A 16144-nucleotide genomic window follows, 5' to 3' on the forward strand; every position below is an offset into this window, starting at 1 on the left:
GTATGGCCTCATATCGTGACACGGCAGTAAATAATTACGGAGATAATTAACAATGTACATTATACATATATTTAATCTCATTACACCCGCAATTGGTCAAATAATATCTGCTAGGACGAGATATCTCGTCGAAAAGTATAGTCAAAAAGTATACTTATGTATTTGGTCTATAAGATCGTAACCAACAAGAACGAAATCGACTAAACTAGCATCTTAAAATGGAATACCTATAAATATAGGTACCTACTTCACGCTGAATTAATGCTAAATAATCAACGAATCCCACCTGATGATCTGCATGCATCTACGTTATAGAACCCACGAACGCCCGACTAATATAAGCCTTTCATAATATGGCCTTAACAGGTATTAAAGGTACTGATAGGTATCTATCAGCTATCGACTACCTATCGTAATGCATGAAAAATACTCATATAGACAAAACTAATAGTCAGGCCCGTCGGCCTAATACCGACTGAATAAAATACTAATTGAAAAACTAAAATACCGTCTTACTTTGTAATTAGAATTTATTTTCATATTTATCATTTGGTCTGCCCTAATAAAATGTCTAGTGTCATCTATGCAAATACTGCCTTCCATAGCATACGAAAAAAAAGAATTAATAATTTTAATTCCATAATAATGCACCTAAAATATATAGTGAATAGTGGTAATCTAATATTAATCCAACCTATTACAGCATAGGCGTGAGATATGATTATAGAAATAGAGTAAACAATTATTGAATCAATAACCATCAGGTATTAAATTGATTGATAATATTAGTAAATTTAAATTAATGATAAATATTTGTTATATTCGATCAAATGATTAATGTCTCATAATTATTATTATTGTTATTACCGATGTGATTGTTGTTATAATTATTACTGTTCAGTGTTTAGCATGATTATATTTACAGCTATAAATCCAAATTCTTGAGTAAAATGTATAGTAGATAAATATAATTATTATAACATAGGCTTCCCTAGTCCCTACCTATCGAGTCTCGACACAAGCTATGCTTATGTACTCGTAAATGTTAATGAAATGTAAATATTATTTAAACATGAAGTTAAATTTTAAAATAAACAAACAAACGAGTTAAGTGTGGTGGTCTAAAATCACCAACAGTCGATGACTGTTTGCAGACATTCGTTATAAATAATTCCGGCGTCGATATACAATCACCAACTATTTTTTTTTTATAGATACACTTCTTACATCGCCACAATAAATATCCACAATCGATTTAAAAGAAATTGGTCCAAAGATCTATGGTTATATACTTATATGCATTACAGTCTACAATAAACATTGTAGCAAACTAGTAGGTACCTAATAATATTTTATTTTGCGGTCTCGTACCTATTTCCGTCTTCCGTGTCGTTGAGTTTTTCTCATCGATATCGTTTATTGTTTACAGATTGTCGAATATTTTAAGCAAATTGGAAATAGGAAGTTGAGATGATGACGAAGATTATACATATATTATATAATATTATATTATTATGTGTAATGTGTCATGTACAATACGTCCGGTCTCGAATCTCGCGAGCTCTGAGAACGGTCGCAGCAGAGAGTTCGCCGATCATTCGCCGTCGCACTTATCCGTGACCCCGTTTGTCAGCTGTATCGGTTACAATAAACATAAATATTAATATTAATAATGCAAGTGCGGTACCTCGTCTGTCTGTCTACAGTCTACACGATATTCGTTTTTTGTTACCTATAACATGCTACCTAAAAATAAACCTAATGGTAGGTAGCCGATCGCGTATAACATAACATAACGTTTTAACTTCGGTTAAATCGTTATTTAACGACAGTGGTATGAATAATAATTATATGCTGTATAGCAGTGAACCTATGAACTGCACTATTTTAATATACAAATTAATATTGTGCATACCTACGAGATGTCCGTTTTCGGCTGTCATGCGATGTTATACCTATTTATGTTTGCTCATAAATATTATATACGCTTTAAAAATATAGGTAAAATTATGCACAATATATTGTATGTTATATTATACATTATGCACTACCGATTTTATAGATTTATGGGCGTTCTTGTATTTTTCTGAAAAACTAACCTGAAAAAATATCAATTATGAGCATTTTAAAGGAATACTCTTTGGTTTGATTTCCATTTAAAAAGTGGAATATAATACGCATTGAGTATAGTATATGAATGTTAAAAATCAAATTCTTACAGTGAGATTACTATATTTTGTTCCCGCAACCAACAGCTTTGCTAAAAATTCATATTTCGGATAATATAATATATTCTGTGGAGTATTGAATATATATTAATATATTAATATTTTATACAAACTTTACACTAACTTTTGCAGCAATAAACGTATACGAATATATCAAATGCATATTTATCTATAGGATATGCTCTCATGGATACCAATGAAATCGTCAGTTTTATGGGTACTTAACATAATTTTTTTTAATGACTGCCTTCGTTGTGATTAAACGTACCTAATCGCGATGATGCGTGTACCAAAAATAACCTTTTTTTGTTTTTAATCATGTACAACGAAGTTAACTACCATATTATTTTACTTTTGTCATTATTTATATACGAACCTATAGGGTATATAACCGACCACGGGCATGCCGTTAAATTGTATATTTGGGTATTAGGTACCTATATTATTATGTAGGTATATATTTGATAATTATTTTCGTTCCACGCTCAGTCTGTTTATGTCGCAATAAGCGTGCGAAAAACCACAGTATATTTCATGTTTATAACATACGACTGTTTCTCACGGAAAAAATAATGATAAAAAAAAATCACGACCGCAGTGTATTTATACATATATACCTATCATACACAATAGTTTATAAACGCATACCTATTGCGAAGGGTTATCACTATTTCTAATAGTGCAATACACACGAAAGACCACGCAAAGTAGTCTCTATGTTAATTTGTGGGCGTTCCACGAGTGATTTATACGTATAGAAGTGTGCTTTAAGAGTCTTCACTAAAGGTTTATGAGAATATGAGACGGTGATGGTTGAATGCGACTCAATAGGGTCGCGTCACCGGATAATTTCAAACAAAGTGTCCAGGCACGTGCGTATACATATAGGTACATACACATAAATATACATTTTAAGTACACATACATATGCATATAAACGCATACCTATTGGCTATTGCGCTTATAAAAGGGCTATCATCATTTATACATGCAATACATACGAGAAAGTCCGCGAGAGCAGAGAGTCTGCTATTAAAATACTAATCTCTGGGCGTTCCACGAGTGATTTATATACATATAGGACTCGGATTTAAGATGAGTCTTTACCAAGGTACCTATATATGAGAATATACGAGACGATGGTTATGCGACTTTATGAGGTCTTGTCACCGGATAATTTTGAACCAAGTGCCCAAGCACGTGCGTATACAATATACTTGCAGGGTACCTATAAGAGCGTATATCGTGTATAGGTTACGTGCATTTTAATATATGCGCACACGGTTCACGTCCGCGGACGATAATATCGACAACGCACGTATATTATTACGTAGGTACATATTATGTATATATCGTACAATAATGATGATATATTATTAATATTATTATGCGCGTTTACCTCAAAGCTGCAGGAGACTGTCACACCGTGTCAAGGTCGCCGGGTGGTAATGACCAGTATAATGATATCGTTGGCACATAAACATTTTTTACGTACGAGTAGTGTATATATACGAGTATACGACGCTTAGCTACCAGCTATATGTGTACAATATATCCGTAGTTAATTAGGTATTACGCAGTAGTACGCATTATATAGTAATACTGTAAGGTTCGAGACGTACGCGTTTGAGAAAGAAAAAATATATAATTTTTACCGTAATTATAATTGTTTAATTTATTGGAAAAAAAATAAAAAAATATCACTAATCAGATAATCAGATAATCAAGCGAGCACGCGCGTAAAACAATGACAAAACACGTCATGTACTTGGCCTGCGATGGCCTGCGGCAATGACGCCGAGACGAATTGCTGAAGACACAAGAGTAAGTGATATTGTCGTGTATCGGGATGTAGCGCATAGATTATAAATTAAAATATACAATTCAATTAATTAAATTGAATTTAAGCAATGAATGTATTAAAACTAATACGATGTGTGTTTTTAATCATGATTTTTTTTGTGTCTGAAAAAAATTTATATTTTAGAGAAAAATGTTTTGGTTTATAACTCCGAGGGAGGATTTTGGTAAACAATTGTATTAAGTTTGTAATTTGAGACATCAAATGTAGAAATTTGCTATCGCTTGTCAAAAAAAAAAAAGAAATTAGAATTAAGAAACGGTACAAAAATGAGAATATATTTTACTTAAAATCAGCTTTTGACTAAATCTATCTTATTTTTGTTTTAATTTTAAAACCAATTATCGTGTAGACTGTAGTAACTTGATATTTTCAACTGATATGTATCATATGTAATGTGTTAGCATTTTCTGAACATTTAAAATTTTAAAAAATATCTTGCTCTTTTTTGATATTAATAGATAATTGAGATTCTTAACTTCTTTTAATATCGATTATAAACTATAAAGTCACATTTTTTTTATAAGCTTTTGAATTTCGAGCTTAGGTATCAGGATGACAGACTATCAACCTCTTCATTTGATATTTAATAAAATCTTTAACAGCAGTTTTTTGTTTACAAAGCACTAACCCCCACAGAATTATACCCTAAATCCACCTGGCTCGGCTATGTATATCACATATGCAGGCATCGCATTATTTTTTTATGGACAGTTTACCTTTGCAGTATGTACTGTAAAACTATAAAAGTAAAAATATCACATCCCTCGGCGGTTGACAAGTTAAATTTGTAAAAATGTAAAAAAAATATCATTTCCACATTTTTACCGCCTTTTATATTCCACCATGATGCTGCACAATTGAAACGAGAGAATTGTCTTTGCAACGGGTCTTTACAGACTCGGACGACACTTGATCTATAAACACGCATATATGTATCGATTTTTCTCTTAAATCGAGGAAATCAGTAAAACAAATAATTATTTTATATATTTAATTTCTCTAGAAATCTCGAGAGCAATATACTACGAGTACCTACACGTGGTAACAATAATTAATAAGTATATAACGTACTAACGTGTAATCTAACTATTAACCGGTTGGTATTGCAATTGAATAAACTGGTTTATGTGTACAAAATATGAACTGGATTGTTTTGTAAATATTACAAAAAAAAAAAAGATTCGACTAGCCGAAAACAAGAAATACTTCTTTTTTTTCCTTTTCCTATGTAAATGTAATTTTCAATTTGATTTATCTTGCATACTATATATGTGTCTAAACTCTAAGAATAAAGTTAAAAATAATATAATCACTAAACAATAACAAGTATTTTAAAGTGTTAAGAAGAAGTCGTTAGTCACACGACGACATGACATAATATTATACTCGTAGATGGTATACGTAAATAAACTATGTGGGTAAATAGTTATATTTAGAACCTCAAACGAAAACGATTGCAAATAAAAAACATGTCAGTATAGATTACCAAAACATAACAGCTAGAGTTGTAGAGTTCAACCGAATTTTTTCAAAACATCAAGTTTTCTTATTGGTTATTATAAACAAATTACACTGTACGACTGAACTTCAAATTTCAATTTTATTTTGCAAACATTTTAGTCTACTAAGTTATTCTTAAATGAACACTGGACACTATCATTACCATTATTATTTAATTTTTTCAAAAAGTATTGAATTTTCTGAGTAATACTAAAACGTCTAAAACCCGAGACCGTCCTACTTCAAACGTTGCGGTGAATAGTGATAAGAAAAACAGTGCGGCCCGAACAAGCCGGGCGAAAATATTGTTATCCGTGTACCCATAACATAATAAATATATTTAATTGTATTAAAACTGTTATATTATTATTAAATATATTATTTGGTACATAATTTAAATTAAATAGAATTCATTAACCCCTAATGATGTGTACCAAATTTAGTAAAAAATATGTACCTATTATTGTAAAAACGGTACAGAATTATAGCAACATAGTCACCCGGCTATGATCCAAGCATCGGACCGGGCGATCTGCAGTTGAGTCTCAAATAATTTAAAACTTATAAAATACTTTAAAAATGAATATAGATTAATCCCTATCGGCTGATACCAAAATTAGTAAAAAATATTCATTATTACCGAAACAGGACAGGATTCCAAAACGGGAAGTAGGGCATTATTGTAATATTGTCTATTGGGCGGGGGCGGTCTGTAGATATAATATTATCAATCCATCCACGTTACATAACAATTTTATCTAAGAGATTTTATTTAATAAATATAAAATTATCAATCATATTTTTATCACTTCATTATTATGCATATATATTCATCGATAGGAAAATCTATAAAAACCTATCCCCAGAAAATACGAGCATTTAATCAGGTCTCAGTTATTGCCACTTATTGGCTATGTATTATAATATGTTCAATATTTTTATTTGACTTTCGTGCTTCATGATAGATAATTGCCTGTGCTTACTTTTTATACGATTTTCTCTATATATATAATATTATCTATCTCATACTTTTTTTTCTGTGCTTGAACAATAATAATTTGTGTGTCTATATTTCTATATTGATCAACAACTGACTCTCACTACAACTTTCATAAAGGTAAGACAATATTATTTAAAATTATATGTTATTGTTGAACAGCTGCTATTTTGACAGTTTTTCATTTTGGATTAAGTTGAGCGATTAATGTATACTTTTTACTATGGCGCTGTTTAGAATATTAGCAGCGCCGATGAATATATTAATTCTACAGTGATGTTTGCTTTTAAGTAAACTGATAAGTAGTCGAAATAACGTTTCGAAAATGAGTTTGATTTTAAACTTCAGTAACTAACCGTATGTACATACATTTCACTGGACGTTTATACTAGCATTTTCTGTACCCCATAAAATGTTCATAATATTTTGACACCTTTTAAACTGTCATTCGATAGGGTTTAATCTACTTTAGTTTTAATCAATGTTTTATGAGTTATAAATCAGCCGGGACTTAACTACAGACCACGAATTACGATAAACTGGATGCAGAAGGAGGCAGGCTATCATGTAAAAAAAATTGAACTGAAAACTGAAAATTGCTAAGACGTCAGCTGTGTGTCAATAACACTAAGTCACTAACCCTACTAACTACTAACTATATTAGCTAGTTTATTTGAAACCATAAAGTGACATAAATTGGCCTCAAATTCTGTTGCTGCAGAGAAATATTTTAATTTTAAACCCTTAGATACTCCAACTTCCTTCGGAAATTCCCACCTGAAAATTGATTCTATAGTCGTACCTAATAATTAGAACAAAAAAAACCCTTGCTCGATAATTATAATTTTATAAAAACTTGTTTGATGAAAAAATATAAACTTTTAAAACTAAAAGAATCTATAATAGGTATATTATACGTTTTTATGATTTTCTGGTAGCCATTTGAAATGTGGTGGTGAAAGTGTTACATGCCCACATTTGCTCCATCAAATTTACACCACTGGAAACATGATTATAAAAATTAATAACTTTGATTAGTGAATTAAATATTATTATTTATTATTACAACTTTGATTTTAAAACATTAGAATTTGTAGATACATATTTAAAAAAACATATTATGAATAAGTACATGAATTAAAATTTACACACATAGGGGTGCAGTAGGGCTTAAGTAGCGTTAAGTAGTGTCTCACATTTTAGAAATTGAATTTATTACCTTCCGTTCCATAGTACAGTAGTATTCAGTATATCTTAATTCGTGCGGCAGACGGTTCCGTCCAAATAATGGCATATTATCGTGCAACTATGGCGTCGGAATCCAATCTCGTTTCGACAATAATTAATATTTTTTGCTAATTTGTATATAAAAAATAGGGTTTAGTCAATACACATTTTTAATGCACATTTTATAAGTTTTAAATCATTTAGGGACTTAACTGCTTTAATTCTGTACCGTTTTTACAATAATAGGTACATATTTTTCGTTAACACATTTTCGGTTAATCTGTTGTGTGTATATGAATATTGAATATATATTAAAAGATATTATGGGTACTTAGTAAACGTATTATTTTCACTGGGCTTATTCAAGTAACGCTGTTTCTGTTATCACAGTTGGAATGGAACCCGTCCAGAGTTTTAGTTTACCCACCCAAGTATCTCGAACTTTCGGAATTATGTGAGTTATGTGAGTTCCTGACGTACAATATGTCCTATTGATTTCGTTTTTTCAATCCTAATCCTTGCAGCGGAAGATCAAACCAGTACATCGACTTTTGATGTATTAGAACCAACCTATAAAATATTATTATATATGTACTTACCTATATTTTCAATTTCATAACTAGAACAGACAAATAATTAATGTAGTAGCTGCAGATTTCCTTTCAAAAATCAAAAGTTGACGGTAACGGTTTAACTAGGCAACAAAAGCCGAGGGTGGAATAAAAGATCACAGATCACCCTGCAGATTGTGTGTGATTTACTAGTTACTCAATAATAAAATGTAAAAATTAGTTAAAATTAACTTTTGTTTTGCCCCCTATAATAATCAAAGGCTCACCCAAATTAAAATAATACAATTTTTTATGATGTTATTAATTTCCTATATTATAATATAATACCTAACCTAACCTAGTCTCTATAAAATTCTTTTAAATCTCTGCCCATGTAGATCATGATTACCCAGAGACATGGTTGGGGGAGGGGTGTGGCTAAGTCATAATTTTCAGAAAACTTGATATTATTATATTTTTCTCCAGTAATTTGGTTTTTATCAGTATACAATTTTTTAGAAATATGGACTTCAGAGCTGCTCTTGATGTATAGTCGTATAGATACCTAATGATATCAAAGTGACGACATAATTTATTATTTATCATCGATTAGCAAAACTATGCCACTCGATAACGATAAGTACTCGCGGACCGTGCTTAACAACAAAAACTATTAAATACGTGCGTGTTATATTATAGATAATAGTATGACAATATATCATTGTCCGTAAATTATACAGATAAGCTATAATAATAACAATAATATAACAATAACAGCGTTATTATATAACCACCTCCGCACAGTGTATCTATTAATAGGTGTATTATACTATCCGTAATTTAATATAGCTTTATAATCATTATTTATTTTCGATGTCAAAATAATGATAATGATAATAATAATTATAACGATTATGATAATAACATTAAAATACCGTAGGCCGTATAGTCAACAATAAAATAAATCTAGTTGTATCGAAACGCCACGCCGATGACCACGGACGCTTGCGACACTCGCGTTGTTAAAGTACGCTCGATTTGAACGGTGATCCCTCGACCGCGGGGAAACTGGTTGCTCGGCCCAGCCACCGTCGTGCGCTTTCGCACAAGCGTCTTTGGCGAAAACTATAACAGCAGCTGTCGTCTGAGTTCAGTTTTCAGTGTCTTTTAAACGGGTCCTTTCCTGCAGCCGAAGTCCGGCGGCGGAGTTCGAAACGATTGTACTTGTCGATTTCCGTGTCAGTTCCGCACGTGACCCATACCTTAATAGTCCCGTTTCGCCCGGAGAGGTGAGCGTCTGTCGACGATCTGTCTATATATATAATATTATTAACCTAACCTAACCTAACCTATGTATAGAAATGAGTGTTTCTTGGTTCGTCTTTTATAGACTAAAAAACTACTGGATCGTTTTCAATAAAAGTTATGTCGATGGGCAGAGGTAACCTCTCTCGAATCCCGATTCAACATTATGTTTATCTGCAGGAATTATAATTTTTTTATTAAGTTTTATAATTCATATACATGAATTTTTTAAAATTTGCATGTTCATACTATATTCTATATAATAGTACAATAATAATACAAATTAAGTTCTTAGAAACCCTGGAGAGTTTACATGTATCTTTCAGCCTTCAGGGGTAGAGCTCATAATCGTCCATATCAGTATATTTTTTGATACCGGGGGGGGAGGTTTTCAGCTTTTTTTGTCAACTCGTGGTACTCGTATACACTATAGAGTGGCTCAAACAAGCATTTTGTTTCGGCTCATTACAGATTATTAAGTTGTTAATTTGATTAGATGTAATTTTCGGTAGTAAACTATATTTTGTCATTTATTCTAATTAGTAATAGCTATTCTATATAAATGTAAATTTGAGTAACAGCTATTATAATATAGGAATCAATGTGAGTGGTTGAGGATTATGTACTAAAAAAATACTAGACTGATTTTGACGATTCAAGGAAGGTTTGGATAATAAATTGAACCAGTTATTTTAAGGGCTTACCCGCTGTTAAAAATATTAAATTCATAACCACATATTATTCGTTTATTTTACTTACAATAGTTGGTTGCTGCACGTTACAGAAAATAAAGTTACTTATTAGTTATTACAATCCTCCGAAGGTGATTGCCCATCTCGGTTTCATTTCGTTGTTAGCTGCAGGTGGTTAGTCTTAATAGTCATCGTTCCTGTATAGCCGTATAGGTACCATTTCACTAGGTATACCCACTTACTGTATACTATTTTAATGATAATGACACATTATTCGATTGTTACTGTAACCTGTTGTATCTAAGAGACGAATTGTTTAATTGGATATAAATTATTGCAAATTCACGATTCGTACCTTGTAAAAGTCGCTTCTAGTTATGAATGAACCAGGGGGACGGGATTAAAACCAACAAACATAATTTTTTATGAATATCTTTTTTTTTATTCAGCTAAGATCATCAAGCTTTTAGATTTGACACCTCCCCCCTCAAAAAAAAAAAATAGTTCTAATTCATCAATGTTTATAGTATATTAATAATCTTTCTAATGTTTTATTATAATACATACACCGCATATCAGCTGTTATAACTTTATGAGTGATTTTCGTACTATTGAGTATTGGTACGAGAAACGAATCTTTTTGTGACGTTTTAGCATTTAAGGCATTTTAGGCTATTCAGTATTCGTTGTAACTTGTAACGTTGAAACTGTCATACTTAGAAGTAGTTTATTGGTATTAATTATTTAGGTGACTGGCATGATAGTATGCTGATTTTGATCTTAAACATAAAAATACTAGTCAAGAATTCATCTATAGGTATACCTTGTGTTATTACAAAGTTTATTTTGTATAGGTAATATAATATTATCTACGGAGATTAGCAGTACCTATAATAACTGTATACACATTTAATAGATGTCAATGCAGTATCATTACGATTTCTCAGAATGGTCAAATCAAAATGATAATGTTTTGTTATTTACATTGTTATAACATGTGTGGGCTATATTCAGTATAATATGCTTGTACAGTAGTACTGTGTATTGAACTTTGTATCAATAGGTACGCTTTATTTTAAGAAAATTTTACAATTAAAAATATGTCGTGTTTTGCAAATATAATAAATTTATTCAATTATCAAATTAGTAATGTTACGGTAGTATATAGATTATACATTATTTTTAGAAAATATGTTTTTTTTAAGATGACAATTTAAAAACCAGTTTGTTTATATTTATATTTATTTGCTAGGTTATTTTAATTAATTGAATGTAATTTAAATTAATTATCTTTAGAAAATTCTTAACTTATATTCATAATATTTGCCCTTGTTCACTCTGTTTTAGTGTTGTTCACTCTGAGATTTAGGTGGCCCTAATTAGAGCATGGATACATTTATGTAATTTAATGAACCGAAAAAATCGAATAAATCAGTGTGAAATAAAATTGTAGTCATACTTTTGACCTTGAATTATATTATATTATATTATATTTGTGTATATTTAAACAGTCTCGTTCCAAACTTTATTGATTTTGTCTTATACATTTCATAGCGTTATGATAATGCTTCGAAAAAATATTTTTTACGTATCTAAATTTCTCAACATAGTAAATTATAGAATAAATTCCAAGAAAAATGATTATTTTTGTGTTATTAATTCGTAATGTTTTGTAAACACACGCTTAGACGCATATTCCTATTTAGATAATGTATGGCTAAGATCCAAATGGGGCCTAAAACCGTTTTGTCACCATCTTAAAAATCTTGAATAGATTAGAATTTATTGCACCCAATCAAATATAATAATAAAAACATTGAAATATATTCATATTTAACTATAGTGCTGTGCACCACAAAATATCAAAATGTGCATTAAATTCGTTTTATATATTTATAATCTTTCTATGGTTTAAATAAATTAATGTTTGTTTGTTTGTTTATTCTATATAGACTCAAAAACTGCTGGGTCGTTTTTAATAAAAGTTTAATATATAAAATACTATAGTTTTTAGTTGAATAGCCCACGAATACGATTATACTTTTACATTTTTATTGAGTAAGACTATTAATTAAACTTTACCTAGTATTCTGGCTGCCGGCTTTGCCGGCGATACATTAACACCACATATAATAGATATATAAATATTAAACTTCGAATACTGATATAAAAACATTTGTTATACGTAATAACTAATAACTAATAAGTAATAACTAATAGTTAAAACTATGAGTTTAACAAAATGTTAGGTGTTTTAGATTATGTGGAGAATAAATATATAGGATATGTCTCGTCAGAGGGTCTCCTCGAGTTGTATACAATAAGTCAATAACTAGCTGACCCGTCAAACTTTGTACAGTCCAAAAATTGGTCCCAGACATTTTTTGGTGGCACCTAATGTACTAAAAGTAACTATGGCTTCGATAACTTTTGTTGTTTCCGAGATTATACCGAATGCAAGCACACAATCATTTTTGTATGTATAGATTATATATATATATATTACATGCATATAAATACTAACCATATAATAAAAACAAGTTTTTCTTCAAAAACTTAAAAAAAATTCATCAAGAATACCATTGCGTGCATGGGATATTTATTTACTGTATTAATACAGTCGGTGGTTTTCGTTTGGGAAAATGTCCCAAAATCACAAATGGTTTTTCTTTATTTATATAGGTACATATCATTTTCCATTTGGACGAAATTTATGTCGAAATCTTATATGTCTAATAAATCGTTGGGCCAAACATTATAACCTAACATAATATCTTTTATTCTTTTAACTTTTCATTCCCGTTTTAAGAATCATAAAAAAACTAAGGTTTAAATTTAGCTGAACATGTTATTACGAGTAGATATTTTTTCTTGTCATCATATTTCGCGAATAAAATCGAACGTATAATGATTTTTCCTAGTGCATCGTGCTGCAGTTATATAACTTACCGTTGTGGCCGGCAAGTACATCTCGTTCGCGTACTTGGCCGTCCCTGGCCACATGGACTGCACGTCTAGCTTGTCGTGCAGGGCCCTCCAGTGGCCCATCACCGGGTTCGCGTTGGCCGTCGGGAAGCGTCGTCGCCTGCTACTGGTCGTGCGCTGTTGGCCGTCGACCTGTCCCGTCCACACCCTGCGGGGCAACACGCCGCCGCCGGCCAACATTTGCAGGTAGTTTGGCCGGTCGCCGGTCTGCCGCCACTGCTGCAGTCGGCGGCCGGCAAACACCGCGTGCCGTTGACCGGTCGCTAGGGCCGCGTTGAGCAACGCGGCCAGCATGTAGTAATGCATCTCGGGAACACGTTAGTAACGATCGAAATATTATGCGGACTGTCAGTAAAATAATACGTAGATCGGTCGATTAATACAATATGGGTATATAGTATCGAAGAGGAGATTGAATTTTATTATTATTACGATGACAAATAATACAATATAAAACGGGAGACGCGGACGTTATGATTTATGTATCGTTATTGCGGTAGAGTCTTGCGCTGACGGCGTGGTGCTGGTGGCGCCTGGCCCTGTCGCTGGCGGTTGCCCAAACTTACCGGCGATCGGAACGTCATTTTTTTCCCCCTGCTATACGCGTCGGTTCGTTTGCTCGCACCCGGAGTAGTCGACGGCGCTCGGCGGACTGCGGCGTGGACCCGGCGCACAGCCTGTGACCGCGGATTCCGCGCGCGTCTACGATATTATATATTATTATAATGTGTATAAGAGGACATGGCAATCGCCGCTGCTGTCGGATACATAACATAATACATAATGTAGTAGTAGTGGTTTTGCGGCTCTCCGCGGCTTGCCGTTCCGACGCCACCGGCCGCTATTCGACCTTGCGCCGCCACGGCGGCCGCATCACAGCAGAGCTCCAGTGTCCCACTACGCGACGACGACGAGCGGTGCAGCGGACACTGTATAGGTATATCGGACGAAGCGTACACACAATAACCGTCGTATACATATTATTACAGAGATTTCGTCGTCCGATCAACTATCTCCTGCGCCAGCCGCGGCGTTCTCGTCGATATATAATAATACCTATCGGTGTTATAATACGATCTAGTGAATTGCCGACAATATAGCCACTTGCTAAATATCGAATTATGTTTGAGTATTAAACTTTATCACGTGTACTTCGGCCGCCGTATACTACTGCGCGCCTGCGCATCCTTTCACCGTGTAAGACAGTGTTTGCAAAACGCGTATAATATTATATATTTGAGCAACGCTATAGCTCTCTTTCTCTCTGGTGTCGGGTGTCCGTTTCTCAGTCTCTTTCTATCTCTCTCTTCCTCCGTGTCTGTCTGTATGTTTCTATCTTTCTCTTTTACCGCGGGTCTGTGTATCGTCGTTTCGTACGTAATATTAATTATTATACATTAAATTATTTTGCAGTAGATCTCGCGTATGGGTAAACTACGAGCGTTCTATTGCTATATTACTCGGTCTTATGTGTCACGATAATATTCTAGTTTTCACGGTACGGCTGTTGCGGTGACTATATGTACATAACTACTGCAGACACGTTATTTAGGTGACAGCTACAGCTATAATAATATTATAATAATGGCCAGGTGGCAGACAACGCTTATATTGTGACTTATTTGAATCCGAACGTGCACAATGCACATGCTCGATAGTTCTCTCGCGATTCGTCCTAGTTTCAAATCCGCAACGGATTGCGACTTCGAAGTCGATCGACCGAACGTCGTTGCAAAATATAATATAATAAAATATTAATGAACCTATTTATTATCATAACGATCAGTTGCGTATCGACAGAAGGATTTCGGTCATTATTCACCGCGTGTATATTTCTGCAGCTTATTATACTGATGATCACGACAATAAAGACGACTGCCACTGCCATAAATAAGCAATAATATACATAGTACATTAATATAATATTTTATGGTCATATGAGCTTATATTTGTATGAGTCTTACAACTACCTAACTTAATACTGGACTGAGGACGTATTATGTGTCATCGCAATGCTGTAGGCACACTGCCGCGTAGTGTGTAGATATATCTACTCATACTCATATTATTAGAGTCTGGGAGGGATATGCTGATATATATTTTTTGTATTAGCGTTATAAATTATAATATTGTTGTTACTTATTAGTATGTGTCGGGTATTAGGTTAGTATGTGAAATTCGTGTAACTAAAACTCTAGGACCGTTACAATATTTTCACAATGGAATCAAACTTTCAAGACTCTACAAATAATAACGGTTTTTATCCTGTGGAAATGTTATATACCATTTAAATACAGGAATATCTTTGAACTCAGCCAGAGTACATATATTACCTATTATATACATATTATGTATACTAAAAATATTGCAGCATATCATTCATCCATCGTCTTTACCGTCTTTATTACCTTTGAAGACCGCAAAAACAGTGAATGGCTATTAAATTATAGTATTTAATCAATATGATTTAATATTTACCTAAAAACGAGTAAATTTAATAATAACACAACAAAAACGAAAATATTATATTCAATTTATATTAGTCTTATAGTCTACGTAAATTCTAAAGAATCCGGAGCAACATTGTATGACATACAATTAAAAAATGTCTATATGTATTTTTAAGTATAATTATGACATTGATGAAATGTATGTCAAAGTAGAAATTGTTTATCTAATAATTTCTGTAATTATTTATCCATTATCATGATTATAATGATTAAGAGGCCCAATTGGCAATTTTACTGACAATAATTTTCCTACTGGAAAAATTATACAATTCAATAACTATAAAA

The 16144-nt window shown here is 32.4% G+C and overlaps 2 protein-coding genes across 3 annotated transcripts in view; one reads left to right on the plus strand and one right to left on the minus strand.

The window, feature by feature from the left end:
• Positions 1–13655, minus strand: part of LOC111041175 (lipase 3-like) — a 22155-nt gene extending 8500 nt beyond the window's left edge. Inside the window, exon 1 of the mRNA XM_022325382.1 lies at positions 13314–13655. Coding sequence (XP_022181074.1) covers positions 13314–13655 — 342 coding nt within the window. The remainder of the gene's footprint in view (positions 1–13313) is intronic.
• Positions 6458–16144, plus strand: part of LOC111041174 (lipase 3-like) — a 31572-nt gene continuing 21885 nt past the window's right edge. For both annotated transcript variants that reach the window (XM_022325380.1, XM_022325379.1), the window contains exon 1: positions 6458–6709. The gene's annotated coding sequence lies outside the window, so the exon portion shown is untranslated. The remainder of the gene's footprint in view (positions 6710–16144) is intronic.

Source organism: Myzus persicae, unplaced genomic scaffold (genome assembly GCF_001856785.1).
Source record: "Myzus persicae strain clone G006 unplaced genomic scaffold, MPER_G0061.0, whole genome shotgun sequence".
Taxonomy (NCBI): domain Eukaryota; kingdom Metazoa; phylum Arthropoda; class Insecta; order Hemiptera; family Aphididae; genus Myzus; species Myzus persicae.